Source organism: Eutrigla gurnardus (genome assembly GCF_963514095.1).
Source record: "Eutrigla gurnardus genome assembly, chromosome: 17".
Classification (NCBI taxonomy): Eukaryota; Metazoa; Chordata; class Actinopteri; order Perciformes; family Triglidae; genus Eutrigla; species Eutrigla gurnardus.
The window spans coordinates 18,268,813-18,296,518 of NC_139928.1; the positions used below are offsets into that span (position 1 = coordinate 18,268,813).

General features: G+C 44.7%; 4 protein-coding genes and 1 pseudogene across 7 annotated transcripts; 1 reads left to right on the top strand and 4 right to left on the bottom strand.

Moving 5' to 3' along the window:
• Positions 1-2: 2 nt before the first annotated feature.
• On the bottom strand, positions 3-3,620 carry LOC311028448 (free fatty acid receptor 3 pseudogene; annotated as a pseudogene). Its single transcript, XR_014599347.1, has 2 exons — positions 3,511-3,620; positions 3-1,158 (listed from the first exon to the last, which is right to left on the bottom strand). The product of XR_014599347.1 is annotated as a free fatty acid receptor 3 pseudogene (transcript).
• Positions 3,621-5,760: 2,140 nt separating this feature from the next.
• LOC311027482 (free fatty acid receptor 3) lies at positions 5,761-6,815 on the bottom strand (the record flags this gene model as incomplete). Its single annotated transcript, XM_084031504.1, is given in 2 exon segments — positions 5,761-5,888; positions 5,891-6,815. Coding segments are annotated over 2 exon segments (1,053 nt in total).
• Positions 6,816-8,126: 1,311 nt separating this feature from the next.
• tekt2 (tektin 2 (testicular)) lies at positions 8,127-12,221 on the bottom strand. Its single transcript, XM_084032329.1, has 10 exons — positions 12,129-12,221; positions 10,590-10,776; positions 10,363-10,488; positions 9,998-10,203; positions 9,773-9,916; positions 9,574-9,688; positions 9,360-9,467; positions 9,113-9,256; positions 8,885-8,964; positions 8,127-8,799 (listed from the first exon to the last, which is right to left on the bottom strand). Exons 2-10 carry the CDS (start codon positions 10,743-10,745, stop codon positions 8,598-8,600), a joined length of 1,281 nt encoding a protein of 426 aa, XP_083888455.1. The 5' UTR covers positions 10,746-10,776; positions 12,129-12,221; the 3' UTR covers positions 8,127-8,597.
• A 791-nt stretch (positions 12,222-13,012) lies between these two features.
• usf2 (upstream transcription factor 2, c-fos interacting) lies at positions 13,013-20,246 on the bottom strand. Of its 2 annotated transcripts, XM_084032401.1 has the most exons (11): positions 19,105-20,246; positions 18,369-18,412; positions 17,994-18,109; positions 17,309-17,428; positions 17,015-17,171; positions 16,837-16,924; positions 16,514-16,558; positions 15,956-16,014; positions 15,505-15,596; positions 15,272-15,400; positions 13,013-14,630 (listed from the first exon to the last, which is right to left on the bottom strand). In XM_084032401.1, the coding sequence occupies exons 1-11, from the start codon at positions 19,140-19,142 to the stop codon at positions 14,541-14,543; spliced, it is 978 nt and encodes a 325-aa protein (XP_083888527.1). In that variant the 5' UTR covers positions 19,143-20,246; the 3' UTR covers positions 13,013-14,540. The 2 variants fall into 2 exon arrangements, with proteins under 2 accessions (XP_083888527.1, XP_083888528.1); XM_084032402.1 differs by lacking the exon at positions 16,514-16,558 and having other exon boundaries at positions 19,105-20,245.
• A 1,367-nt stretch (positions 20,247-21,613) lies between these two features.
• Positions 21,614-27,523, top strand: LOC311028112 (lamin-A-like). Of its 2 annotated transcripts, none has more exons than XM_084032399.1 (13): positions 21,614-21,751; positions 22,460-22,804; positions 23,657-23,813; positions 24,033-24,158; positions 24,243-24,413; positions 24,507-24,632; positions 24,818-25,038; positions 25,378-25,651; positions 25,756-25,863; positions 25,948-26,067; positions 26,173-26,229; positions 26,613-26,813; positions 26,966-27,523. In XM_084032399.1, exons 2-13 carry the CDS (start codon positions 22,467-22,469, stop codon positions 26,999-27,001), a joined length of 1,935 nt encoding a protein of 644 aa, XP_083888525.1. In that variant the 5' UTR covers positions 21,614-21,751; positions 22,460-22,466; the 3' UTR covers positions 27,002-27,523. The 2 variants fall into 2 exon arrangements, with proteins under 2 accessions (XP_083888525.1, XP_083888526.1); XM_084032400.1 differs by having other exon boundaries at positions 26,616-26,813.
• The last annotated feature ends 183 nt before the right edge of the window (positions 27,524-27,706 follow it).

Here is a 27,706-nt window from a genome sequence, read left to right on the forward strand (position 1 = left end):
AAATTATCCCGCTAATATTTGGTCTCATTTAATTTTTTTTCTTAAAGATAGCTTCAATGATCATCAGCATATCTACACATTCTTTTTGGCCATATTTTTTGCATTTTGCGTGAATCACACAAACATCTAAAAAGACCATTTAACTTTCATGGAAGAGGAGCCTCCTTGTATTTTTCAGTCTTGGAGGGTCTCTGGTGGGGATCCCTTCCACATCTCAGGATGTGCAGCTTCGCCATGATCTTCCTGAAGCAGTGGTTCAACATGCTTCTGACGGCCGCCGAGGAGAAGTAGAAGATAACTGGATCCAGGCAGGCGTTGAAGGTGCAGGAAAGCAACGCCACGTTCCTCCACTCTTCGCTCTCCTTGCGGGCGTAACCCACCACGTGGGAGGCGTTGTAAGGCCCGAAGCAGACGGCGAATACTATCAGCGTGCCGAGCGCCAGGCCGATGGCGCGCAGCCTCCGGCGCCTGCCGATGTTGGGGAGACGGGACAGGATGAGGATGAAGTTGACGTAGCAGAAGCAGCAAATCAAGAAGGGGACGCAGAACAGAACGCAGAAGAGCTCCAGGCGGACCGGCAGCACGATTTTAAGCTCGTCATCGCTGAAATTCAGGTAGCAGGTGGGCGGAGGCTCGGACGAGTGGATGGCGGTGGTGGTGCCGTCCGTACCTTTGCTCCACTGGAAGTAGGGCATGATGTAGACGATGCTGAGGTTCAGAGAGGTCACCACCCAGAACATGACGCAGGCCACCACGGCGTAGCGAGGTCTGCGACACAGGGAGTACCTGAGGGGGTAGGCGACGCCCAGGTAGCGCTCCACGCTCACGGCTGTGAGGAGCAGGGTGCTGTTGTAGATGGTGACGTAGAACATGAAGCCGGTGAAGGGGCACAGGGGGAAGGGAAGGTTCCAGGCCATGCCGTCTAACGCCTCCTTCATCTTAAAGGGCAGGAAAGTCAGGAAGATGAGGTCGGAGATGGTGAGGTTGAGGAGGAGGACGTCGATGGGCGCCGCCCTGCGACGCACCTTGCGGCAGAAGGTCCAGAATGCCAGGATGTTGGCGGGGACCCCCATCAGGAAGGTGGCGATGTAGAAGGAAAGCAACAGGCTATTGCACATCATGGCTGCTGGTCACACCGGGTACGGACTCTCTCAGACACTGGACGCAAGAAAACAGGAACCATGAGTCATAAAAGCCACAAAATCTGTTGAATAGTTAATATTTTAGAGAGTCGTTCGTCATTGAATCTCTGATTGATAATAATTATCAATGGATTTTCAAGATGTTTGGTTTGAGTTTGACTCTAGAGATAGGAATGTAGGCCAAGCCACTTTGGTACGGACTGAAAGATCTATTGAACTATTGAATGCATTGCTGTGATATTTTATATACATCGTGGTTCCCAGAGGATGAATCCTACTGTTTTTGCTCATCTGCTGTCTGTTCCTGTGGTGCCACCATTGGGGTTGACATTTGTGGTTTTAGGTAAGATGTCTCAACAAAGACGTATTGTCATTAAGTTCAGTTTTGGACAGACATTCATGGTCCCCAGGGGATGAATTGTTAAAATTGTCTTGTCAAATCCTTTGGTTTGTGACCCAATTGAATCCTGTATGTACCTTTTCTTTTTCTTTTTCTTTTTACACATAAGTATGTGATGGGTTGCCTTTCTTTGGCTTGAACACCTGACACCAAAATGTCTGTGCGCATGCGTAGACTGGCAATCTGCCAGTTCTGGTAAATGCCAAAAAAAAAAAAAAGTAAAGAAATCACTTGCGGCAACACGAATGGACTGGCTCACTTTAGTGTGTGTGGGGGGGGGGGGGGGGGGCTGGAAATGTAATCACAACCAACACCACAGTAGTAGAAGTGGCAAGCAGGAGCAACCCCTTCCCAAGTGGATCGGCCCAGACAGGTCAGGGGTCAAGTCTAGCCACGTGAAAACTCATTTAAAGGTCTGGTGCAGCTAAATGTGCAAAGCTAACGGATATTTAACTATTTCACACGGATTTGTTCTTCAATTAGCACCCAAATCAGACTAAGTACCAAACACTATGACAGCAATCCGTTCATAGATAGGATGAAAGATGAGACTTGGAGACGTGGGGAGGCAGAGAAACATCACTGATGCTGGTCTTCTGACGACATGAGGTAGGCTGCTTAGTTTTCATTTCTATATGTTCGCCGTGCAAAGCTCTCTCTCTAGCTAGTTCAAGCTCGCTGTCGCTCTCTCGCTCTCTCTCCCCCTGTCTCGCGCTCTCTCTCTCTCTCCTCCTTTCTCTCTCTCTCTCTCTCGCTCTCAATTAAATTCACAATTCACGACTTTATTGGCATGATATTTGAAATGTGTTGCCAAAGTACAATTACATTTTTATTTATTCAATTACAATTACATTCAACTTACACAAAAAAAGAAAGAAAGAACAGAATAATATAGAAAATGTAATAATACATATATAAATAATATAAGCAGGGGAGACGGTGGTGGTGATCATCAGAATATGAACATTATACAATATTATACTGAGGAGTAGACATTATCTCCTCTGTGTGTGTGTGTGTGTGTGTGAGAGAGAGAGGGGTGAGCGAGAGATGCATTTACTGTATTTGTAAATTGCTGCTTTGTGTGCCTTCTACAGACTTCTACAGTCTTGGTTGCTTGCGCTTATTGAATTAATAATTAATAATATAAACAAACGTTCTTTCGGCTATATAGGAGATTATCTCCTTATAATGTAAGCCTGTTCGGTAGAAATATATTTCGTCATATTTTATTCTATTCTAAGATTGTGCTATAGTGGTTTATTTGATTGTTTTATGAATTGCTTCAGTGTGTGTATTATTTAATTATGAAAGCCTGTAAATGCTGCTGGTGCCATAAACACACGTGAGCCTGATGTTTGTAATTATAGAGCAAATAAGGTTCAGTCAAAAGTAAAGATGTCGAAATTCTGCTTGAAATATCTCACAAACCAAACTGTGTTTGAAAGAATAAACCTTCTTAAAAACTTACACATACTCTAAAAAATGAACTTCGGAGATTTAAATCGATAAATGCAAAATTGATGAAGGTGATAAGGGTTAAAGGATGTGTTATTCTATATTATTATTTTGTATCTTTCTTATCCTCAAAAAAACCCATGAAAAGACTCAGTAAAAACCATATTTAAAATCAGGTCACAAATATTATATATGCATTTATTTATATACATCCTTTAAAAAGGCTGACTCATCTCTTAAAACCTTTTTTTTTTTTTGTAAATGAATTAAGATCTTGGTGGATATTATCAGCTGTAGTGAGTATGAAGACAGTGTAAAATCAACCACAGCACCCACATTCATTATAATTAAGGATCAAACTCATTAATGTGTTTTTAAGAGCAACAATGAAACAGCCGAGGCTTTAAATAGGCTACATAGGAAGTTAAACTAATGGACCGTTTTATCTAACAGCGTACTATCAAACTGTTTGAAATCCTAAATGACCTGTTAGAGTCGTGACGAACTCACCTGGGTGAAGCCTGTGAAACCAGGCTCTCCATCACCGTGCGGCTGTCCTGTGTGATGCTGCAGCTCTCTGGCAGCATGCTTCACCTCCTGGAAGCACAATGTTTGATCAGAACACAAGGCTGCACTTAATATGCAGGTTCCTGCTGAATATCTGCTATCTGGCCTTCAATAGGAGGAAATTTAATAAGCTCCCGGACACAATCTGTGTTCTCCTCGCTCTCCAAACAACGTCTCTCAGCAACCGCTCCAAAGCTGGGCGAGACGTGGGTGGAAATGTGTCGTAATATAACTTTTTTTGTGTGTGTGAAAGGCTTCGATGGGGACAAAGAAAAAGGGGGGGTTGGATCCGGTGATGTCACTGTCGGGCCCTAGAGTTTGTAATCTTTATCATGTATTCACAACAGCACAGCGGCATACATGAAGCTACACCTGTCTTTCTTACTTTCTTACAAATTAGATGTTAGATCATAGTTATTATCAGATTATGTAGCAAAAATTATGTATTTGATTTTTTCCCCCTGCTAAAAGTATTTTTGGGGGAGTTTTTGTGATTTTGGATTTTGTGAATAAAATAGGACACAATTGAATTATGAGGGATTCTGTATTAAAGGAAAAACTAGTAAAATACAATAAAAATAGGAAGGAAGCTACATGGTTGTTTAAAAAGGACAAACTTTGAATACTATTTCATTCAAAGCTACAAAAAAATCAGCTTAAATAAAAGTTTGCTTAAATAAAAGTTTGTTCCCTGAAGTTTTTGGTTTTCTGGCCTCGAATATGAAAACTTATTTCACATCAAAACACCAAAGTAGCTTCAGATTAACTAAACCAAAAGAAGTGGGAGGGAAGACGAGCTGACGTACCTGACGTCGCTGAGGATCAAACTGACCAGAAGGAGCCGATGGTTTGAGCCTGCAGGTCCGTCCGTTTGCACCCCCCGTCCCTCCCACCGCCAGCGTTTTTATCCCGCCGACCTGCAACAGCAGCATTCTCAACAACAAACCTGTGTTTTGTCCGGCTGATCGGTGCCAAATGATCCCTGGCTGATCTGAGGTTGAACCTTAATGACCAGACGTGTGTTTATTTACACACCGAGGTTTAGTGCGTTTAGCTTTTATCGTTTTCAGTCGTCGTTAAAAGCAGAAGTTAACCAATCAGAAGCAGAACTATGTTTTGTATTCTTAAATCTATTTAGTTTTTTTTTACTTTACTTACTGTTTGATAGTTTGCTTGTCCTGATGACTTCATGCGATCGGTTTGGTGAGTGACTGAGTGTGCTTCTCTGTGTCTGTCCACGGCTAATCTCTCATTCTGCTGCAGCAACCTGCATCATATTTTGGGCGTCCAGTTTATGGCTGCATGCTCAACAACCTCTGGTGGTTGTTTACCAGCAGACCTCTCATTGTCTGTTTATACGTTTTATATCACTCACTCACTACTCTCAACTGGCCCCATTTTGTTTTTGGCAAGATTATAGGGGTTGTAATCATTCAGCAAAATGGAAATATTTGTCCTGTTCTTAATGGTGAATTCAACAGTGTCAATATTTAATGTAGTCAGATATAAAACCATCCATGATAACGGATAACAAGAAGGAAAATATTTGAACATTGATGACGCTTTGCTGAGACGTTTTTATCACAACATGATAATCATAAAGTTTATCAGAATGTATCGTGTGTGTGTGTGTGTGTGTGTGTGTGTGTGTTGTCCAACAGGAAGTTAAAACCATATTCTTTAAAAACAACCTACAAAAAACATTTGTTAACAGACTTTATTTTGAAGGACATCGTTGAACACTTTACAAGTAAACAGACTTAAAAACGAATGATCATGTTTAGAAAACAAGCAGTTAATGCATCAGCAGATAATCATTCAAATGTATCATCTATTTCAGATTAAATTGTATAATTAATATCATAGGCACCTGTGTTTTCCACAGGAACAGTTTTCCACTGAAAACACTTTGCAAACGAAGTATGGCGTATTTCGGGGTGATTCCACTGATGCAGATCTGAGCAGCAACTGACAGACACCAGATGGAGCCATTCGTAAAGTTCAGCACTGTTTTCAACACCTGTTGAATCATTGCTTCTCAAAAAGAACAATTCTTCCTTTTGTTCAGACTTGTGAAACAGCTTTTGTCCCAATCTTTTTGTTCTTTAGAACATTTACTCTAAAGAAAAAAAGAAAATCCTTTGCTGGTGTTTGAAGGATCTGATCCTGATCAGTGATGATAGTAGAGTTTCTCTACTCTCCATGGGTGTTTGGATATGTCCCTGAAGTCTCCGCCCACTGTGACCTCACCCCTGGCTTTCCTTCGTCACCTCGCCCCCCACCTGGCTCCTCTCCGATACCGTATGCGGCGCTCTGACATTCGCAACAACGTTGGTGCTATTGCATCGATGCCGACACCCCTCCATCCGGCTCATTTGGCTTTGCCACCCACACATTCGTCCCATGAAGCCCCTCGACGTCGCCGGCGACAGCATCAGCATAACCACCGGCTCCAGGAAAACATTACAGGAGCTCGTCAGCATGGCGTACGTCCTCCACTCCACATTGGCGTTCAACACGAACCCCACGACGTGCGAGGCGTTGTAGGGCGCGTAGCACACCACGAACACCGCCAGCGTGGAGAGGGCAACGGTCAGGACTCGTCTCTTCCCGAAGGGGCGCAAATTTGAGCGCCACACCAGGGTGACGCAGCGCAGCGTGCAGAAGGACGTCACGATGAGCGGCAACAGGAACAAGGTGATGGCCATCTCCAGGCGTAGCGGCAGCAGGACGGCCAGCTGGGAGGCGTTGAAGTGGTCGTAGCAGGCGGAAGCGTCGTCCTTAACGGAGACGAAGTTCGGCCCTCCTTCGGCCACCAGGGCAAAGCTGAGGTGGAGGAGCACCAAGACCCACAAGGCCGCGCTGATGAAGCAGGAGATCCGAGCGCGGCGGTACCTCTTGTAGATGATGGGGAATGCGATGCTGAGGTAGCGGCCCACGGTCACCGCGGTGATGAACAGGCAGCTGCCGTACAGCGAGGAGAAGAGGAAGAAGCTGTAGACGGGGCAGACGGGCGCCGGCAGCCTCCAGTCCTGGAGCAGAGTCTCCAGAGCCTTGACGGGCAGCCAGGCCACCAGGACCAGGTTGGCCAGGCACAGGTTGAAGGCGTAGACCACGTTGGGTGTGGCGCCACGCTTGCGGGCCTTACGCACATACACGAACAGGACAAATGCATTGGCGGGGAGGCCCAGCAGGAAGGTGAAGGTGTAAACGGAGAGGGCGACGCCGTCCTTGGAAGACACGTGCATGGCTTCGGTTTAGGGCATGGACGTCACAGGAAGGTCCAACTCACCATGGCAACCATTATTTAACGGATGGTCAGGTGCACCCTTGTCCTCGCGTCCTCTCCATTTATGAAACAAGTCCTTCAAAAGTCCTTTTCGTGGCAGCGATGTCCTTTCCCGAGCTGGGAGGAGAGCTGCTGTTCAGGCGTCTCAAATGAGGCTCTGAGGCGTTGGCAACATCTGAGACGAATCTGAGAAAATGGGGAAAAAAAGGAGGCGTGGCCTGTTTGTGGGTATGAAGGGGGCGAGGTGCACACGACATCGTGACAGAGATGCAGATAAGGAGACGCATCCACTCATGCAGATGAAGGGGGGGCATTTAGCAGGCACCAGGCCGCCTTAATTGTCCTCTCAGTGGAGGGCAACAGACAGGTAGCATCTGGGCTCTTAAGTGCAATGATTCAGAATAATTCGGCGTGTCAGGAAGCACATGGCCGTCCCTCCTCGAAGCCGAGGCCGTCTAAATGAACTGGAGGGCCCGGCAGTAAAGTCATAAATGTGCCCAAGTTGATGGTCGATGCGAGGACAGGATGGGTTGGGCTTCGGGAAAACGGTTGACTGTGTTTGTGGCGGCGCTAGTCACAGTTTTATGGCGGAGAGTGAGTTTGTGAGCCAGAGAGGTGGGTGTGCCGCGCAGGAGGCGAAGAAAATGGAGCAGAAAATCACCAGGCACTTGTTGCAGAAGCATTTTATTAGAGCAGGACGACGGATACCAAGAAGTGTTTTTTTCCCAGAAAAGAGCCGCAGCAAGTTGAAAACATGCAGGTGTTTGATCAGTCCATCAACCCACTGCTCAAAGCACACGTGTGTTTGGTGACTCTTCTGATGTCTTGGCAACATATGACTGAGATGTTTACCGTCCTTATTAGCTGAAGTGAAAGTGACATTCATTCCCTCTCATATTCTACTCAGGTTTGTTTTTCAGGCTTCCAGCATGAGGGATATTTAATCACTCCCAGATAAGAGGTCGATCCCAGACGATGGGCCTTAGAAGGACTTTGGTATAGAATCTGTGTCCCAAGTCGGCGGCCGCATGCATCTATACCGAATAATTAATAAATTAATAAGAATTCCAAAAATCTAGATAACATTTTTTTTAGAGGAGATACATTTTGAAATCTTGAGCTCCACAAGGTTTAATGGAGTTAACAGTTTATTATTGACACATCTCAAGTTATTTTTTGCGTAATATGTTTAATATTAACAGGAAAATAATGCATTTTACTTTGCACATTTTGCTTCATGTCACCAACTTTATATACTTTCTATAATCAGTGCAAATTTGAACCAAATATAGCAGTGGTTTCGCTCTATTTCACCTATGAGGTCAGTCAATATTTCAATTAATTTCATTACTTTTTGCTGTAATTTATATTCCATCAACATCATGAGAAAAACCCGGTTTTATTCTACTTCCTGCTGCGGGGAAAATAGATCTGTATCTGAGGATTGTTGCCTGTATTAATAACCTCCCTTTGAAACTAAAATCACTCCCCTTCCTCAAATACACAAATACATTCAGATGCCATAAATATTTTAATGAATTAATGCTTAATTAAAACAGAAGAACACAAGAATAGAAGATAAAGTACATTGTTGATCATTTAACACAACACCAAACAAATTAACCACACAAAGGTCTAGACATGTCAGGACACTGTTAAAATAATGAAATAAAATTCAGGAAAGTGTTTAAAGTATTTGAGACTTTGAGGGACCTGAATGTATCTCCAGGGTGTTGTGATGTCACTGAGTCAGCTGCAGGTTGCTGCGACCGCTGGAGTTGGTGAGTGGAACCATCAGCACCGAGCTTTTCTCCGAGCTGGAGGTCGATGCGAGGCGGGTGCGGGTGTTCATGCTTCGTTGCTCCAGAGACAGGGCTTCCCGTTTTTTCGAAAGATCCTCCAACATGCGGGAATGATGGAGCTTCATCTTCTGCATAGAGTGTCTGGGAGAGCACGGGGGCAAGAGAAACAAGCAAATGTGAATAAGCCATGAGCTCCACTTGTTGATCAGAGCAGCTAAAGACTTACTGAGCTTCAGAAAGCTTCTGCTTCAGAGCCATGATCGTAGCCTCCAGCTGATGGACTTCGTTCACAAGGCCGTGCTGCACCTGCAAGCCGACACGAAGGGAAGGATGACATTTCCATTGATTGTGAGCCAATTACATTTTTCCTCTAGATTTTGGATTTGGATATCCACAAATGAACAACACGTATCATTTTTGATGCCTAAATGCAATCAAGGTGTGTTATTTCAACCTCGTCTCTGCACAGGTCCATGCCAGGTCTGCTGGTCCTGTTCTCCAGCCGGGTGTGAGCCAGTTTCAGGGAGGCCGTCTTTGCCTGCAGATCTGCATCCAGCCCGTGGATGTCGTTCTGCATGTCTGCCATTTCATCTTCAGTCTACAGGCAGAATCACTTCAACGATGAACAACGAATCTCCGCGTGCCTTACCTCAAATCCACAGTCCACAAACGTACGATCACAAATGATTTAGATAACTCACATTTCTGATTTGCCACTCCAGCTCATCGCGGGCCTGCTCTTCATGGTGATTGCGCTTACGGAGGGCAAATTCTGTGGTACGGCTCTGAGCGTCCAACTCATTCTGCAGCTAAGAACAGGATGGAGGACGGATTAATTGCAAATGCACCACGTTTAACAAGATAGAAGAAATTATTCTGCAAACAGTGATTCTGCTCAAAAAACATTATACATACCTGGGCTCTGGTGAGGCTCATGTCCTCCCTCATTTGCTGGGACACCGTCATGGCCTCCTGGGCACAGGCCACATTATACCGGCTGAACTGGACCCACTCCTGGGGGGCGGAGGACCTACGACGACGGCATTCCAGTTTAGTTCACGAAGGCTTCGAGTTAACCGGGAAAGCTTAAAAGGAAATCATTGGCCAAGTTTACCTCGATGGTATGCCGGTTGGGTTGGTCTTGAGGGAGATGTGAGGCGTCTCTTTAGTGAGTGACAGGCACGCCATATCGATGTCCAGGGCTTCCATCTTGTTCTGGAGGTCGGCGGTCAGCTTGTGACGAGCCTCCTGCAAAACACTACGAACCGCAACATAAAAGGTGGTCAAAGAAAAAGCAATTTTTTTGCAATCTTTTGCATAACACCATAGCCTATCTTACCACAGCTGCTCGAAGGCCTTGTCGACGTGCTGCTGCAGAACTTGCTGAATTCTTTCAATCAGCTCCACTTCTTTCTTCAGCTGTTCGTCCACGGGGTCGGTGGCGAGTTCGTACCCTCGCCGTCCGTCCCTCAGCGTCAAGCATTCATTGCCGACCTCCAGGGGAACGGAGGTCGCAGCCAGGGCCTGCTCTGTCTGCTCTTTGGACTGTCCCAACACACATCCAGGCTTAATAAATGGAGCCACGTTCTCTTTACATGTATATTAAACACACATATGCACGGGCCGACATGTTAAAAAGACATCTTTCTGCATTCATGAACATGAAATGAGACAAACTCATTTGTTGCCGATTGGACAAATCACCAGAGTCAGAGCCTCCATCTCTTTATCCACTTTCTCTGCGCAGGTTTCTAACGCCTCTTTCCACCGGGCAACATCCCACGCCCGCTCCCTCAATCTGTGGCAGGTATCGCTTTCATCCCACGTTGTCTGCAGAGAAAAAGGCGAAAATGATTGGTTGATGAAATGTGCATATGGAATATTCCTCCTCTTGTAGTGGGGACACCGACCGTTTAGTTCCTAGTTCCTACCTTACAGTTGGTGTCGTTGCGTAGGGACCTCCCTTCCTGCCGGATCACGTTGGAAACGCCTCGCTCATGTTGAGCCGTGGCAGACAGCTGCTCGTTGTTGCCGTTCCACTCCGACACAGTGTGGCGCAGGCCGGGCTTTGCAGGAAGGTCAGACATCCTTCTGTTGCAGCAATGAACATCCAAATCCCTGCGTCCGTTGAGTGCAGTTAAATGTGCAGTATTGGCAGACGGAAAGACATGATGCAGCACTTTTGACAGTGTTACTGGAAATTATAATTATAGTGGAATTACCCAGCACTTACTGTGTAAGTCCCCTTAAATTGCGGCGTACTACTGTTGTATGGATCAGTTAATAAAATTACTTAGCGGTTCCTACTGGTACTTAAATGTAGGTACAACTGTACCAGGGAATGTTAGAGAAAAGGAGTACTTACTTATACTATAGTAGTAAGTATACTGGGTATATTAGTGGAGATCTGGTAAACATAGTACCGCTTAAATAATTATGGTATTAACATATCTCACAGTGGTAATGCACTTCCAAAAAGTTATTGACGAAGTACAATAAAAGCAAAACCTTTTTGCACTTTGCTCATTGTAATTTGTTGTTTACAGAGATATGGCATTTAGACATTTTGCATTGGTAATTTCCTAAAGTTCCTCCAAGGGAAATGTATTATGTGGTGCTCTCCTAACTAACCTAACATGCATGCAGGGGCACAACTTCCCAATGTCAGAGGGGTATGCAGCAACAATTTTGCCCCCCCCCCCCAATAAATAAATAAGTGTGTGCCGGACATAATCATGTATGGGCTTTAAATAATAAAGGTTTGTTTTAAAGTATATCAGCCACTGTAGGCCTACCAAAATGATAGTTTTTAATTAATAATACAATAATTTATCGCTTTGGCGCCCCCTTGTGCAGTAAACATAGGAGCACCTCTTAAGTAATTATGGGATTTATGTATCTCACAGTGGTCATGCGCTTCCTAAAAGTAATATGCAAATAGACCAAGTACATTAAAAGTAAAAACTTATAATATAGGCTATATATTTTTTACGATTGCTTTGGTGCCCCCCCCCCCCCCCTGGTGCGGCCCCCCTATGCGCCCCATATAGTGCATACTTTTTGCACCACTGCAGGCATGTATTGTTATTAGCCTCATTAAAAGTACATCCAGTCACTGTAACGTGGAACAGAATGCGGTGTGACAATGACGTAGTGACTCAGAGAGGAGGGCCAGTGTTGTGTTACCACTCTTCACATCCTACTGTATATTTAACGAAGGAGGCCAGTTTGCGGCATTTGAACGTAATGGGCGTAATTTGACGTTCGTTAGTAATTACACGTTGTAACAGCGACGTGGAAATGCCAGACATGACGGGAATGTCTTTGAAGCTAGAGAGACGAGCAAACACGTTTTCCCATAAAACGGCTCATATGGGGCCATAAATTACTACACCAAGCGGCTCGCGGCAGCTCTGACGTTTACAATCTCACGTCAAAAGTTCCTTCACGCAGACTTTTTTTTTACTCACCGGAATTCTCCAACGTTCAGGTAGTCGGTGCGGGCAGGATCTTCAGAAGTTTTCCTAGTAGCGAGCCGTCTCTAGGCAACGAGCCGACACAACGTCCGAGCCAGAATTCTTTAATAATTAAAACACCGTGGCAACGTTCAGAACGAGCCATGACGTCACGGGCCAACAAAGTAACACAACGCGCTACTAAATTCCGTGACCCATCACATCCTGTGGCCTCATTTTTACACTTCTGGCATTCAAAAAAACACATTTCAACACATTAATCGACAGGTGGTAGCAAGACTGTATTTAGGTATGTCCCAGTCAAATATTACGGAAGAGGATTGGGGTCATATGTTATTATTTTGGTTCTAAATTTAAAGTAAAGTCAGAAATCTAATTTTTTTCTCAGAATTTGAGAAAAAGTTTTCTCAAATATACAGAAGCCCATTTCCGCCGCTGTCAGGAAAAAAGAGAAACTTAAATTAAAAAGTGAATTAGTCTCACAGAATGACATACTACACTAAGTCATTATTTTGAAGTTATGTTTCTGACAGTTGGCTTAAATTTTTAAAATTAAAAATTAAAAAGTTTATCAAAATTCTGAGGAAAAAGTCAGAATTCCAACTTTGAATAGAGAACCCCAAAATAATATTCACATATGGCCTTAATCCTCTTCCATACAATACAGATAGATCTGCCAAAATCTGTGATATTAGAGGATCAACTAAATGACAAAAGCCCAAAGTGTCAACCCAATATTGTCAGTGGAAGTATTAATTTTGTGTCACAATCATTGGTTATCAAAATGTATGTGACTTATGTAAATACTCCTGGGCCTATCAAGTAGGATTCATCCTACAAAGTGAAAACATAACAGCGGTTACAGCTGAAATTCCTCCTGAAGTCACAGAATCTGATGGGTCACAGAATTTGGCGCAATACTTCATATTTAAATCGATATCTCAACCTCTAATGCGTTCCGCTCACTCATCCACAAAATGTAGGCAGCATCTGTGCCGAACGCCACTCGGGTATAAACACTTGTGTTTTATTGTAGTATCAGAATTAGTCATGCCAGTGGTTATGGGTTTTCTTTATTCCATGCTGTGGTGACTTTCAGTGTAGACAAAAAAGCTGGTTAGTAACAACTACCATCACTCGCATCCAAACTACCTTCCTGACCACGGTCGTTTAGTCGTCTTCTGTCAGCAGCAAAAGGTTCCCAAGGTTTCAACAGATTAGTTTCCAACAAACAAACAAAAAAAAGAGATAAGCCACCTCAGGTGTCCACTAAAATGCAGCAGGACTAGTGAGCCAAAACCAGAGGCTGGTCTCAAACCAGGACCTCTTGTGACTGAACCTCTATTTCAGTGCAGTACAACGGTGACCTGGCAAGCAAGATGTACAAACCAAACCTTATTTTAATGCCCGTTAAAATCGATTCCCACCTTGGAAATCCTCTGTTCTCATTCATCTGTACATCACACCTACTGGGGACACAAGAGAGCTCTAACCTCTTCGTGTTAAAGACCTCATTGAGTCTGGGAAACACCTGCCAGTGCACTATTTACCTGAGCTATGTTAACACCTAGATTCTCCAACAGGCTTCTATTAAGGCCTTGCACTAACCATAAAACCTCCATGCCCGCGCCCTCAAAGCTGATTTGACTGTCAGAAAAAGCATTGTGGTTCTTTAATTCACCGACATTGGACTATGTTTATAAAGTCTGTGAGCTCTGGTGCTGGGAGTGTCAGTTCAAAGTGGCAGGAATTGAAAAAAAGTTACCCTTAAATTGCACACAGCTCAACTATATACACATGTGATCCTCCGACAGTCGTTTTTTTAACCTTTCCTTAGCAACAGTGATGATCAAAATATATTTGTCCGTTATGATGTGGAGTAAATTCCGGATGCAGTTTCCGTGTACACATTCCTTAAACGCTAATAAATTAAAATTAAAAATGGGAGCTATCATTCATGTCACATTTAGTAGTTTCATAACACAGCAAACACCAACAAAAAAACAAACAAAAAGGAAGAAATAGGTACGATGAAAAAAAAAAGTGAAATTATTAAAAAGTAAATTTTCTGTGGCGGGTTCATAATTTAAAGCAAAAAAAAAAAAAAAAAAATAGAGTTTGGTGCAAGCGTGGCGGTGCTGTGCGGAGGTCGTGATCCTTGAAGCGGAGGCGAGAAGGTTGAGTTAGCTACACGGTTAACGGATTTCAGAGAGTTCGGCTCGGAGCGGCTGGAGGTGGAGGAGGCCGGTCTCAGTCCTTCAGTGTTCTCCACAAGCCCTCGGTGTGTGTGTGTGTGTGTGTGTGTGTGTGTGTATATAATAGTCTCTCATCCTTGTCCTGGTATAGTTCAGGTGGGCGGGAGGATGCGACGTTGTGTTTGTGACGTTAGGCGTGTCCAGTCCACGATCACTGCGGCGTCGCATCTCCGTTGACTTCGACGCCGTGCTGCTGTAGCTGCGCTCGAAGCAGTGCATTATCGTTCTTCAGCTCCTCGATCTGGAGAAAACAAGAGGGAGATATTATAGGTGCGATGAATAGAAAAGCAGCAATACTTATATCCATCACGATTTTATGTGTATATGCATATTTTTATCCTGTGCAGGCAGTGCATTTTATTTGTTATTACTATTAGCTTTCTATTATGTACTTCATCTTTTTTGTCTCTCTATTGTGTTTTATCTTGTTGTGCAGCACCCTGTGTTTGTTAAAATTGTGTTATATAAATAAAGAGGATTGGATTAGATTGGATCCTTGGAGGGTAAACGGTGGCCTCTGTTTCCCAAGATTATAGCCTATTCATGTCATATGAGATATGACTTTCAGAAGATATGTTTCAGAAAAATCACCTCCCCGTTTACAAACTGGAAACGACTCGTATTACATTACAGCATAAGTTTCTATAATGAAATCGATATTACGCAGTCTGACTGACAGTACAACAGTACCACTGTTTGATATAGTTTTACTTTGGGGAGTATTTATGCATGACGAACCAGAGCGGTTGTCAGTCGTGGTTATATTCGACTGAATACAACCCCAAAAAAATGGCCACGCCCCCGTCTAGACACGAATAGGCTGTAAAACACACTTTATTCACACAAAATCGCAGATGAAAGCTTGGCGTGTGGGAAGTTAACCTGTTGTCTGAGCAGATCGTTGTCCATCTCCACCCGCTCCACCTCTTTGTAGCTTTCCTGCAGTCGCTGGTTGCTCTGACGCAGCTCTCGGATGTAGTCGCAGGCTTTGGACAGGATGCCTCCTTTACTCTGAGGAACACAGCACATCCACACGGGTTCAGTATCGTGTCGCTCACGTTTCCTCCAGTGATTAAACCATATTATCAGATTAATGATGATGATTTCTCACTCACCGCTCCAGTTCTGCTGTCTATGCTGCAGTCAGGGATGATTTTAGAAAGTGTGACAATCCAGTTGTTAATCTTGTCTCTTCTTCTTCTCTCCACTGGAAAGAAAGAGAGAATAAAAAATCTGTATTTGTAACCGCAAATATGACTGCTAAAATAATAAACTTTCAGATCCTACTGATATCTATACAGAGTGCTGACATGGATCTTTCTTTATGAGGAAGGAAACATCGGACTTGACTTAAACAATCGCTATCCTGTATTGTATAACTGTAAAAAAATAAATACAGATTCAGTGAGTTATCTATTATTAAAATGGAATCTAGAAATCTACAAAATGTAGCTACAAACTGGTCAAATCTGATTCCAGTATAAAATATCTAGAGTACATAAAACACATAATATAAAATAATCTAAGTGACCCGTTTCCATGTCTAAGTGACCCGTTTCCACGTACCTTCGTTGTGCTGTGCTCTCCGCCTCTCGTCTCGGGGCGCCCGCGGACCCTCCACCTTCCTGTAAAACACACAGCGAAACAAACTCGGCCCGTGAAATTATAGATAATTATAATAACTTATCAGATTCTCAATATTGACCCAAGTAACACCTGAACTAGAATCCAGGTGGAGGAAAAGAATAAGGCTTTATCATCGGCAGCAGCTGAACCTTCAGGTCCTGGGATTCAGCCACTGATGGGAGGGCTTCCTATTGTGTTGCATTAAAACCTGGATTTCAAATGGGATTTATTTGGATTATTGTTCCCTTTCTCTTCGCCAGTGTTTAACTATTCTGTGCAGGTCTGTTCCATACAATCCAAATAATAATCCACTTTGATTTCCATCCAGGCTGTGATGCAACAAAATAAGGAATAACGCCAAAAGGAACCTGAAGCTGCCCGACAACTAAACCCGTCAACACATAATGAACTACACAAAAGGTGGGGGGGTCCCACCGGACGTCTCTACAACACATGATGGGGGCAGCAGGGTGGGGCGTATGTGAAAGGTCTTCTCACCAGTTTGAACTGCCATGCTGCAACATCTCGCTCTCACCAAGGTCTCTGGGGATGGCAGGTAAGTAGGACAGAGTGTGGTTTTCAGACGTTGAGACGTTTTAAATGGATTTTCTTAATTGGTATCTTCATGTACACACAATGACAGTCTAATCATTCCAGAAAAAAAAAGGGGGAGGGGGAGGTAGAGAACATCCCATCCAGCGTGAAGTTACACAGGGAGAGGGGTGAGAGGTTGGCCGACACGTGGAAGAGGGGGAGGAGACTCGGCAACCGTTGGGATTCGGATGGGATGAAAGTGCCGGGAGCGGTTCGGTTGTACTCACGCGGTGAAGGTGTGTGTGCGTGGCGCGATGGTGCGGGGGGCCGCCGTCTGGAGCACCTCGGGGGGGCTCATCATCACGTAAAACTGGCCTGGAGGTGAAGAGGCAACATTAGGACATTATTAACTGTTCAGATACATATTAAATACGATGTTTCTGTTATGAGGGATCTGCTCCTCACCTCCTGCCTGCGCTATCGTCGGGTCGGCGGCGGCCTGCACGGACACGGCCGTCCCATCGCTGACGGTGGTGGCGGGGAAATAAGCGAAGCGCGTCTCTCCTCCCACGGTCTCGCCGCCGGGACTGCCCCCGTTACTGAAAGGGTTCTGGATGACGGCCTGGCAAAAGAGGTGGAGTCAGTTAATAACTAGGAAATAACACGTGGTAGGACTGTATGTTCATGTTCTCCATGAGTTGATGTCACAACATCATCATCATCAAAAACGAATCCTTCATTGGCGGTACGTTTGCCCACCTGTGCCACCGCCTGAGGCGCTCCAGCGAACGCCGCCGCGGACACGACGCTGACGGCTCCGGTCCCATCAGCTGCTGCTTCTAGCTGATCGTCCGTCACCTGAACCACGCGATACGTCACCTGGACGACGACGAAGACGCAGAGAGGAAGAGTTTGTTTAGGCATTTCTCCTCCTTGTGTCACTCTTTTGTGAGTTTCCAATGAATAACACTGAAGTTATTTCTGGAATTTTAATCATTAACCGCCTGGCGTGAACATTGCGAAGGGACTTGTCATCATCCGTCAGCACATTGAACCTGAGGTAAACCGCCTTGGCCTAATTGTCCAATCATAGCGTAGCATCTGTAACTTGGCGCGTCACGCTTTGGATTCCTCTGCGTGCCGAAGCATTTAAAGAATTTGGATGCCAGTGTGTTTTCTTTTTTTTCTCTCCAAACCTTTTGGATGCCATTTTTAAAATGAATTTGGCCTTAATTGATGCAGGAGGACCTTATGATTTATGATAACCTCATTTAAGACAATCTGTTATGCAATAAAAATGAAAAATATCAGGATAATATTGTGAATGGCAATTAAATTAGTCAGGAAAATCGTGACATTAAATTTCCATGCTTTAATACACACTCGTAAGGTTTTTTGTTATCATTCTTTGCGTTCGTGTATATATAAATGATCTTAAACTCACCTGTCCGCCGCTGTTCTCCGTGCGGAACTGGTACTGCACATTGTGGTCTGTGAACGCAGCCTGCGGGACGCCGGTGATGGTCACGGCGGTCTGCTCCTCCGTCCCCACCGTCTCTCCTGCAACACACAGGTCAACAAGCTGGTTCAAATCTGTGACGGTGCACCCAAGCAGAACCAGAGAAGAAAACAACAAAAAAACAGATGTGAGCTGATGCATTCCTGCAGGAATGCACATGTTTTTTTTGTGTTTGCATGACTATTACTTCATTATCAAGTCTTACATTCTAATGCTGAAACAAAAACAAATAAATGTGCATCACATATTTAACATTCAGACATTATTAGAGTCAGGATGAGAAGAAACGAGGCTCCTCACCTTCCTGTAACTGCACCACCTCTTCTGTTTCCTGTTTGTCGTGACTAAAACACAGAGAGAGAACACGCGTGAGTCGTTTACAGTAAACGTGCATATCTATATATGTCAGAGCCTGTTGTGGGTGGAGGGCGCCCCCGTGTGGCCACGTGAGGAGCTGTCGGATTAAACATAAATATAAAAAAAAAAGAAAAAGTGAGCCATAAAACGAGCGTGCGGGGCGCGACACAAAAATCGTGTTTTCTGCAACTTCCTCGGCGGGAAAAATCGCAACTACTTGCCGATTAAAATCCGAAGCTCGAGTGGTTAAATGTACAAACTTCACAAACAGACATAACGCTTTAAACACCGCCCCTCCTCGGATGAGTTGACGCGTTTAAAACACTGAAATAGTTGCATGTAATTTACAGTGACAACACGTGCAATCGCCCTGAAACACAACTCGGATCGCTGCGGCGCCTTTAGCTTTCCGTGACAGGTGAATAAAACTGTAATCGTGATGTTGATGTTTGCAAAAGCGGCGCACGGTTTCTGCTGAAAATGTCTTTAAAAAGGGGCACCTGAACGCACCGCGTCCTCAGGCTGCACGAAAAAAGAAAATAAACTTTTTTTTTTTTAAAATGCACACATATTACAAGTATCAGGTTTGTGAAGAGATCGCAAAGCGTTTTGCGGGCAGCGCAGGGTTCCTTTAGGCCGTGGAGGGAGCCATGGCTGAGCAGGAAGCGGGACCGCTCACCTCGCCGAGCTGTCCAGACTCTGCTCCAGCATATCCATGGAGGCTCTGCGGGTGTGAAACGCTGATATTCAACGACACTGATTTACGGAGATGGAAGCGCTGATCACGGGGACAAACACACGGGTCATGTGAGGAAGACAGTCCAGGACACGTGAGGCACCGACCGGGCGACGAGCTAAAATGGAGGCCGCTGCCGAGCGGGAGGAGGGAGTCTTCTGAGTCGGTGCGGAAAACAAAACCCTTAAAAAAAAAAAGAGTCCAGTATGAGGTTTTTACGCGGAGGCGGCGGAGGTCCCGACCGCGGGGTTGAAACTGTAAAGGCTTTTTTTTTTTTTTTTTTTTTTTTTATATATAGATGACGTGCCGGCTGCTCGGCTTTGCAAGGTGATTTCCGTTCAAATCGCCCGTTTCGTCCTTGGGTTTCCTTTTTTTTGTCGCTCCGCGGCCGCACAGCTGCTGTTTATCCGCGCAGAGCTGCGGGCTGCGACATGCGGCCCACAAGACACGGAGTGGACTACTTTCTGCGTTTATTCCCCGCTGAAATAGGCGTCTTGTTGTGGTGTGAAAGTGCTGTTTTTTGTTTTGTTTTTTTGCTTTGTAAGAATTAATATATTGTAACCTAGTGTGCACGTGACTCCTCGCACGCGCATAGTTTGGCGTTCTAAATGTGATCTCGTGCTCGTTCTCGGCGTGTTTCTGCGTTAAAACGTGCACACGCGTGTATTAATACCTCGAGTCTCTCATACAATGGTGTGTTTTTACCCCGGCGGTCCGACTCATGTGGACAGCGCGGATCCGACAGACATTACGCCGACAATCAGCTGCTCAACGGCACTTTTTTTCAGGTCCTTCTGCCCAGGTGACCACGGAGATCCAATACGGGTTTTCCCTCAGACCACATGACAGGAAACCGGCCACGTCGTTGCTCAACCGTCGCAGACAAAAACGCTTCTCATAATTCTCTGTTTTTATGTCGTGTTTTTGGACAGCTAGCATGTATTAGTAGCTGGAAACCTGAAGCAGGTCGAGCTGGAGGACAGATAGGGGATCGGGTTCACTTTGTGCAGTTAAATAAAGCGGCTGGGAGGCGATCTGGATCTGGATCTGTCAGCAGTGGAGCATGATGGCCGCTAATCCAGGCACAACTGACAGAAAAAGAAAAAATATTTACATAGGCTATACATTAATCTTTTGTACATATGTATTATTTTCTTTATTAAAAACATCCCATTTTTATTAAAAACATCCCATCATATATACATGTCTTTATATATTAATATATACATACACATATTTTTGTGAATATATTAATATTTTTTATTTAATCTATTTAAATATATATGCTAGTGAGCCTTTTTACTTGTAGATTTGGAGATGGTCAATATTTAAGCAAACAGGCATTTATAATTTTATATTTATAGGCTACTTTATTTAGATTACTTTGACATTAAATGGTATTTTTCTGTGTAAAAATATAATCCACATTAAATATTATGAGTGGTGTAAAACAGTAAGTCATGACACTTTTCAAGAAGATTATTCAAAGGATAAGAACGAAAAATAATAAATCAGTTTGACACAATTCTGTTTATTTCTGACTTTTCTTTCATTTTTGATTTTATTTTTCTTTCCCTCTCTCACACACACACACGGAGGCCTTGACCCTTAATAACCTTCACATATTCAATAACATTTTAACTCATAATTCAGGTCGTTGGTATAACTGCCTCTTGATAATAAGGTATTTACTTAATGGTTATTATACAGCCAAACCAATAATGAAATTAAGTCTTTGTAAACATACGTTCCCCAAAGAAAACCAGGTCTGCTGGATCATCTGATGGAGATGTAACATCAACAGAATACATTGTTGAAAATTAATTTATATTTTAACCCATTAACATGCAGTTTTCCTTTTTTAAATTTCCCGTTTGATCTTTAAAGATGGAAAATAAATATTATACCCGTTTAGAAGTTTATTCTCTATGTTGAGTGAAATACACACAAACACACCATGCACACATTTCCTCAACATTTTGCTTGACCTTTTTGGTCCACAATGATTTGTATGAATGGGTTAACTTACACGAGGCAGCTGAGAATCTCCTGTATGAGAAACACATTTGTGAAGCTGGACTGTCCTTTTGTATGTTTTAACTGAAGAATAAGGACGTTACATCCCATGGGTGTGCATGAAAAGAGGCTCCAGGCTCTGAAAACTCACTTCTAAAAGTTTTTCTTTGCTAAGAAGTTGTCTGGCAGCGAAACACTGCGAAGTAACAGAACACAACCCTCAAAATTACCCCTTGCATGTATCAGATGGCAACGTGCATTTATTTGAGTAGAGGATGACTCATTCATTCAGACTGCACACCCATTACTGTGGGAGAGAGACAGAGAGAGACACAGAGAGGGAGAGAGAGAGAGGAACAACCACCTACCAAGTGAGCCAAACTTGAGGCCAACCTCTCTCCTCCCATCTCATTCTTTCCTATATGGGCACCCACAGATGGATTTGCAGACAGTGCAGTAAGAGACTGAACGGTGTCGCAGAGCTCCGAGGAGAAACTCTCATCACAAGTTAACAAAGAGGACCGACAGAGACTAGGAGCAGAGATTCATCGTCTTCTGTCCGGCTTTTAAAAAGGTACGTCTTCCAGCCAAAGTTCACATCTTTTGTGTCGAGACTTTTCTTTGATCTTTGGGTGGAGTCGACGACCCCTCCCATCTCTTTGTGTCCTGCATGTTTGATATCATTTCAAGTTTAAACGGGTTCTCACAGTGAATGATGTTTTCCTTTTTAATCTTAAACTTGCGGTTCTGACTTTGTCCGTATGTAATTTCACAGAACCACACTTAAAAGTAAAAATCCACCCTGGTGGATGGATCGGTTCCTGGATTTATTAGAATAATCACAGTGTTGGATGTAGATCTGTAGAAAGAACCGCATGTTCAACTTCTTCCATCATCCTTTGTGTTCAAGTCGAGCTGAAATTATTCTTTTTTTAACCCTTTTTTAAAAAAATCCCTCCCCCAAAAACTTTTTTTCTTCCTGGAAATCTAAATATGACACGTGGTGACATCAGCTAGTCCCAACCAGTTTCAACCAATAATATCATGTCATCCATCCATCAATCAGTCTGCAACTTTGCTAGGGAAGCTAGAAAAGGTCGTCAGCTAATCGTTTCAGCCACCAAATCAAACTCCTCCCATCGTTAAGCCCCGCCCCCCTATCCGATTCCACTCAGATATACGTCACCGTACTGAAGGTTGATAGTCTGGAAATGCAGGTTCAGCTCAGAAACACGTATTCAGAATAATTAAATTGATAAAACCTGTCTGTTTGTGGAAACAGAGGTGCTATGGCGACGCCTAAAAACACTCCCCGAGGTGCCAACACACCGCTGTCCCCCAACCGGATCACCCGGCTCCAGGAGAAGGAGGACCTGTGCAACCTCAACGACCGGCTGGCCGTCTACATCGACAAGGTGCGCTCCCTGGAGTCCGAGAACGCCGGCCTGCGTCTGCGCATCACCGAGTCGGAGACTGAGGTCAGCCGGGAGCTGACGGGCCTGAAGGCCGCCTACGAGACGGAGCTGGCCGATGCCCGACAGACTCTGGACTCCGTGGCCAAAGAGAGGGCCCGGCTGCAGCTGGAGCTGGGCAAGCTGCGAGAGGACTACAAGGAGCTGAAAGCCAGGTGGGTTTGCAGCAAATCACACCGATCCAATCCTACAACTCACAGCGTATTCTTTCTAATTATGCATGTGTGTGTTTTTAGGGGGGTCCCAGCCCCTTAAAGGCCCCGAATTCCTTAGAAGCACCCATGTGTGTCTATGAAATCTTATTTCTATCTTATTAAAGTGATACGTTGTAACTTTTAGACCTCTAATGAAAAACTTGACTGTGTTAACTTCTCAAACACGTGTGCTCGGCAGCAGCAGAACAGTTAGTCATTAGCTCTGAATAGCGGGTGCTTTATTGCGGACACTCCTGCCGCCTCGGACCACGCCCAAACGCCTTCCTCCTCCCCGCTCACGGGCAGTTTGACGTCGGACTTTGACTCCTTCCCATGCTGCCACATCCAGAGCCACGATGACTAACTCTTTCCCCCAGTTTCTCCTCCTCCGCCACAGCAATCACTGTGCACACAATACGTGGCAGTGTTTAGAAGGCTCCACTCTTATTATTTTTCCATAAATATTGAGGCGACGAGCCGATGTGTGTTTGGGCAAAGCCAAGCCGTTGCCATGGCAGCGTCTCAGCCAAACAACACGGGGCTGTGGTTTTGTGGCCACCACATTGGATGTGGATCACTGTGGACTGTGAGTCATATGCACTGAGGGCTTTCCCGTTTCTATCCGGGCTAAAACTTTATCCCGAAATAGCACATATTTGTTTAATTAGACTGCGTAAAGGAAACTGTAGTAATGTAGTTTCCACTTGGTTCTGACGTTCCAAAGTGAAATGTGATGTCTGCTCACTGGAATATCCTGTATGAATACTTGGAAAAACACCCTGGAAACTTAACGTCTGAGACTGGTGTCTGCAGGAACACCAAAAAGGAGTCGGATTTGGCCGGAGCGCTGCAGAGGCTCAAAGACCTGGAGGCCCTGCTGAACTCCAAGGACGCGTCCTTGACTACGGCTCTGGGAGAGAAGCGCAACCTCGAGGTGGAGAACAGGGACCTGAAAACGCAGGTTGCCAAGGTAAACCCAATCCCACGCTCAGTTTATAGCTCAGTGGAAACACATCTGGGGTCAATCTCTCTGCAGTTAGCCTGCGAGCTAACCGACTCTTATACCCATCCCACCCAAATACAAGCCAACCTTTGAGTGTGGAAAGAGTCGTCATTCTTCTCTATTTACTGCTGCCTGTGTTTGATGTTTGCCTGTACTAAATATTCAGCTTCTGTCATGCGTTCTTAGCTGGACACCAGTTTGGCCGACGCCAAGAAGCAGCTGCAGGACGAGATGCTGAGGAGGGTGGACGGGGAGAACCGCATCCAGACCCTCAAAGAGGAGCTGGAGTTTTCGAGGAGCCTCCACTCTGAGGTCAGAAAAGTCATTTTAAAAAGGAACTTTCTCCCCTTCTTTTTCGCCTGTGAGGTAAAAATGTTTTTTGCGATCATCCAACAGGAGCTGCGGGAGACAAAGCGGCGTCACGAGTCTCGCGTGGTGGAGTTGGACAACGGCCTGCAGCAGGACTTTGAAAGCAAGTTGGCCGAGGCGCTGACAGACATGCGTAGCCAGCACGAACTGCAGGTCAAGCTGTACAAAGAGGAGATCGAGAAGACCTACAATTCCAAGGTAGACCCTCGATTTTATAACGTGGAAGATAAAATATCAGTCACATGACGAGCGGCAGAGAATCGATACGTCCGCCTTGTTCCTTTCTATCAGCTGGAAAACGCTCGTCAGTCAGCGGACAGGAACAGCCACCTGGTCGGAGCAGCACACGAGGAGCTCCAGCAGACCCGGATCCGCCTGGAGTCCATGTCCACTCAGCTCAGCCAGCTGCAGAAACAGGTGATCTGGACTCCTACGATGTAGTGGAATGAGGACTTTGATCTAGGAGACCGCTGTTCGTGTCCCGTGCAAAACTTAAAAAGACACGATGCATGAATATTTTTTTATTTTTGTATTTTTATTACCCACGTTTTTCCCGAAGCTGCGGTTTTCAGACTTTTAATCTGACATTTTTGATTCCTCAGCTGGCGGCCCGCGAGGCCAAGATAAGGGACCTGGAGGACGCCTTGTCTCGGGAGCGGGACTCCACCCGTCGCCTGCTGGGGGACAAAGACAGAGAAATGGCCGAGATGAGGCAGCGAATGCAGCAGCAGCTGGACGAGTACCAGGAGCTCCTGGATGTCAAGCTGGCCCTGGATATGGAGATATGTGCGTACAGGAAGCTGCTGGAGGGGGAGGAGCAGAGGTACGTATTTAAAGAGGACCTATCACACTCCTCTTCTGGTGCATGCTGGTACTTCAGGTTACTACTATGAGCATGTTTACATGCTCAACAACAATCTTTCCCATCAGGCTGTGCTGCAGCTGCTCTTCTCACCCTCTCTCTGAAATGTTTGAGCTCTATGCTAATGTGTTACTTGGTGACATCATCACTTTATGTAAGATGTCATTTGAGGAGTTTGAATCAGTCGTTGGACTTGGGAGACATTTTACATGAACAACGAGCCATAAACACACTAAAGGAAAGGACATTTTTAGCTTTAATCACTAAAATCACAATAAATACTCTCGTCTGTCCTCGCAGGCTGCGTCTCTCCCCCAGCCCGCCGCCCACCAAAGTGACAGGAAGTCGTACCTCGGCCTCGGGATCTCACTCCCGCTCGGCCCACTACAGCGCTCAGAGCACTCCCGCCAAGAGGCGGCGCCCCAACGACACCGACAGCGAGGCTTCCAGCATCGCAGGCGGAGCCGTGTCACGCACTCGCATCGCCCAGCAGGCCTCTGCCAGCGGACGGGTCACCGTGGACGAGGTGGACCTGGAGGGGAAATATGTCCGACTCAGCAACAAAGCAGATGAGGTGAGGAGATGAATAAAATGCCAGGGTGATTGGGATCATCTGAGGAATTCCTTTGGGTCTGACTGACTGAAAAATGACTTGCTGACTTTTTCTCCAACCACCAGGACCAGAATTTAGGGAACTGGCAGGTGAAGCGGCAGGTGGGGTCCGGAGCTCCCATCGTCTTCAAGTTCCCGGTGAAGTTCACCTTGAAGGCCGGCCAGAGGGTCACGGTAAGCAGCGCCTTCACCCAGCAGTCACACATCAGCGCTGATGAACACAGTCATCTGATACTATAACCTCACCCCGGTTTACAGATCTGGGCCTCTGGTGCCGGAGGAACCCACAATCCTCCCTCTGACCTGGTGTGGAAGACTCAGCCCTCCTGGGGCACCGGAGACCTGTTCCAGACCACCTTGATCAGTGCTAACGGAGAGGTAGTTTAAATGAACCACTTTTTATTAAAGCCACAAGTTCTGTTAAAAAGATTTAAAGTGTCAGCATCTGGATAAAAAAATACAGACTATGATACTTTTTTGCAGGAGATGGCGATGAGGAAGGTGACCCGCACTCAGTTTGAAGAGGAAGATGACGACATGGTGAGAGAAAGTGTATTGATAACATACTAAACAGGCATTTAGCAGCTGCCCTAATTGTAATGATAAATGATAAATGATTTAACACTTCTAAACAATCTTGGTGTAACACAGTAGAGCAATAGAATTAGAGGTAAAAATATAATTATCGATTCATCCGTACATTATTTTCTGTAAACATTTTTTGTAAACATCCTAGAAAATCAGAAAAATCTAAACATTTAAGAAGTTACAGGGAATATTATTTTCCCCTATTATAAATCATCAATGAAGTTCCTTTCAAAATAAAACATCTGTGTGTTTTGGGGAGTTATCGCCACAGCAGGACAATCAAACCTGAGACATCCTAGCAGAATGTGTTAACGGTCAGTGTGTCATTGTCTCAGCAGGTGGCTCACAGCACTTGTGGGGACAGCGAGTACAACCTGCGGAGCCGGACGGTGGTCTGCGGCTCCTGCGGACTTCCTTCAGACAAATCCGGCAGCAGCTGCACCGTCAGCTCGGCCTCCCGCTCCTTCCGCAGCGGAGGCATCTCCGAGGGTCTACTGCCGCACTCCTACGTGTTCAGCAGCAGCACTCCTCGCAAGGTGGGCCCCGACACAAACCACATCACTTCCTTTACAACGTTATGAAGGCAGACGAGTCACTCAGCGTCTCTTGGTGAAACAAATGTGGTCTTCTGTCTGTTGACTTGATGCATGTGTAACGAAAGTAACTCAGTGTCGTTCTTTCCTCTTAGACTGGAGCCAAAATGGAGAAATGTCCGATTATGTGAGCCCCGGATTCCACGCTGAAACACTTCAAGTCCTTTATTCCTCAGTTATTACTTCTTTAGTTGTACTTATTAAGTTCACTTCATGTATTTTGGAATAATTTTCAATCATTGTATGCAATAAAACTTTATACTTTATACGCTTTTTTATAATGTACATAGGCATGCTTATGCTTAAAAGGTGAATAAAGCTGCCACTTTATTTTTTATTAGTGAAATTAATATTGGAAATATCTACCAACCATCCATAGAAGTGAAATATGATCCTATTTTAGCAACTTGAAACATCTGTTTGGGCTAATTTATTCTAAAAGCCTGTTTACTTGTTGCGGGTAGATAAAAAACATACTTTCTTGTGCTATTCATACCAAAGTTAAATCAGATTGCCATTATTCTTCGTATACATAGTGATGCAGGGTTGCAGAAAATCTAGTTGAAAAATACATTTATTTTGAATGGAATTTGCTTCTGTAGTAATGTAAACTGACCCCAACCCTTGTTGCAGAAAATTGTGTATTTTTTTGCTGACATCAATAAAAATGTTTTCAGAATTTGGATTTGTCTTTTTGTAGATTGTCATGTGATGGTCGTGTAAGTACTTGCAGAATTTGCACTGCAGAAATATTATGATGGGAAGGCTATTTTAATTGTGGGGTTATATCTCTGATTGATTGATTGTGGCTCCTTTTAAAAATCTGAAACAACAAA

What these genes read in the sequence shown, in the direction of transcription:
- tekt2 (XM_084032329.1), bottom strand. Translation starts at nt 10,745, where the DNA reads ATGTCTGACCTTCCTGCAAAGCCCGGCCTGCGCCACACTGTGTCGGAG. An exon ending in AGATGGAGGCTCTGACTCTG is followed by an intron (nt 10,204 to 10,362) that starts GTGATTTGTCCA and finishes GTGTTGGGACAG; the next exon opens with TCCAAAGAGCAGACAGAGCA. An exon ending in CAGAAGCTTTCTGAAGCTCA is followed by an intron (nt 8,800 to 8,884) that starts GTAAGTCTTTAG and finishes GTGCTCTCCCAG; the next exon opens with ACACTCTATGCAGAAGATGA.
- usf2 (XM_084032401.1), bottom strand. Translation starts at nt 19,142, where the DNA reads ATGGATATGCTGGAGCAGAGTCTGGACAGCTCGGCGAG. An exon ending in GACGATAGCGCAGGCAGGAG is followed by an intron (nt 16,925 to 17,014) that starts GTGAGGAGCAGA and finishes CTTCACCTCCAG; the next exon opens with GCCAGTTTTACGTGATGATG. An exon ending in CGCACACACACCTTCACCGC is followed by an intron (nt 16,559 to 16,836) that starts GTGAGTACAACC and finishes TGCCATCCCCAG; the next exon opens with AGACCTTGGTGAGAGCGAGA.
- LOC311028112 (XM_084032399.1), top strand. Translation starts at nt 22,467, where the DNA reads ATGGCGACGCCTAAAAACACTCCCCGAGGTGCCAACACACCGCTGTCC. An exon ending in TACAAGGAGCTGAAAGCCAG is followed by an intron (nt 22,805 to 23,656) that starts GTGGGTTTGCAG and finishes TGGTGTCTGCAG; the next exon opens with GAACACCAAAAAGGAGTCGG. An exon ending in AGGCCGGCCAGAGGGTCACG is followed by an intron (nt 25,864 to 25,947) that starts GTAAGCAGCGCC and finishes CCCGGTTTACAG; the next exon opens with ATCTGGGCCTCTGGTGCCGG.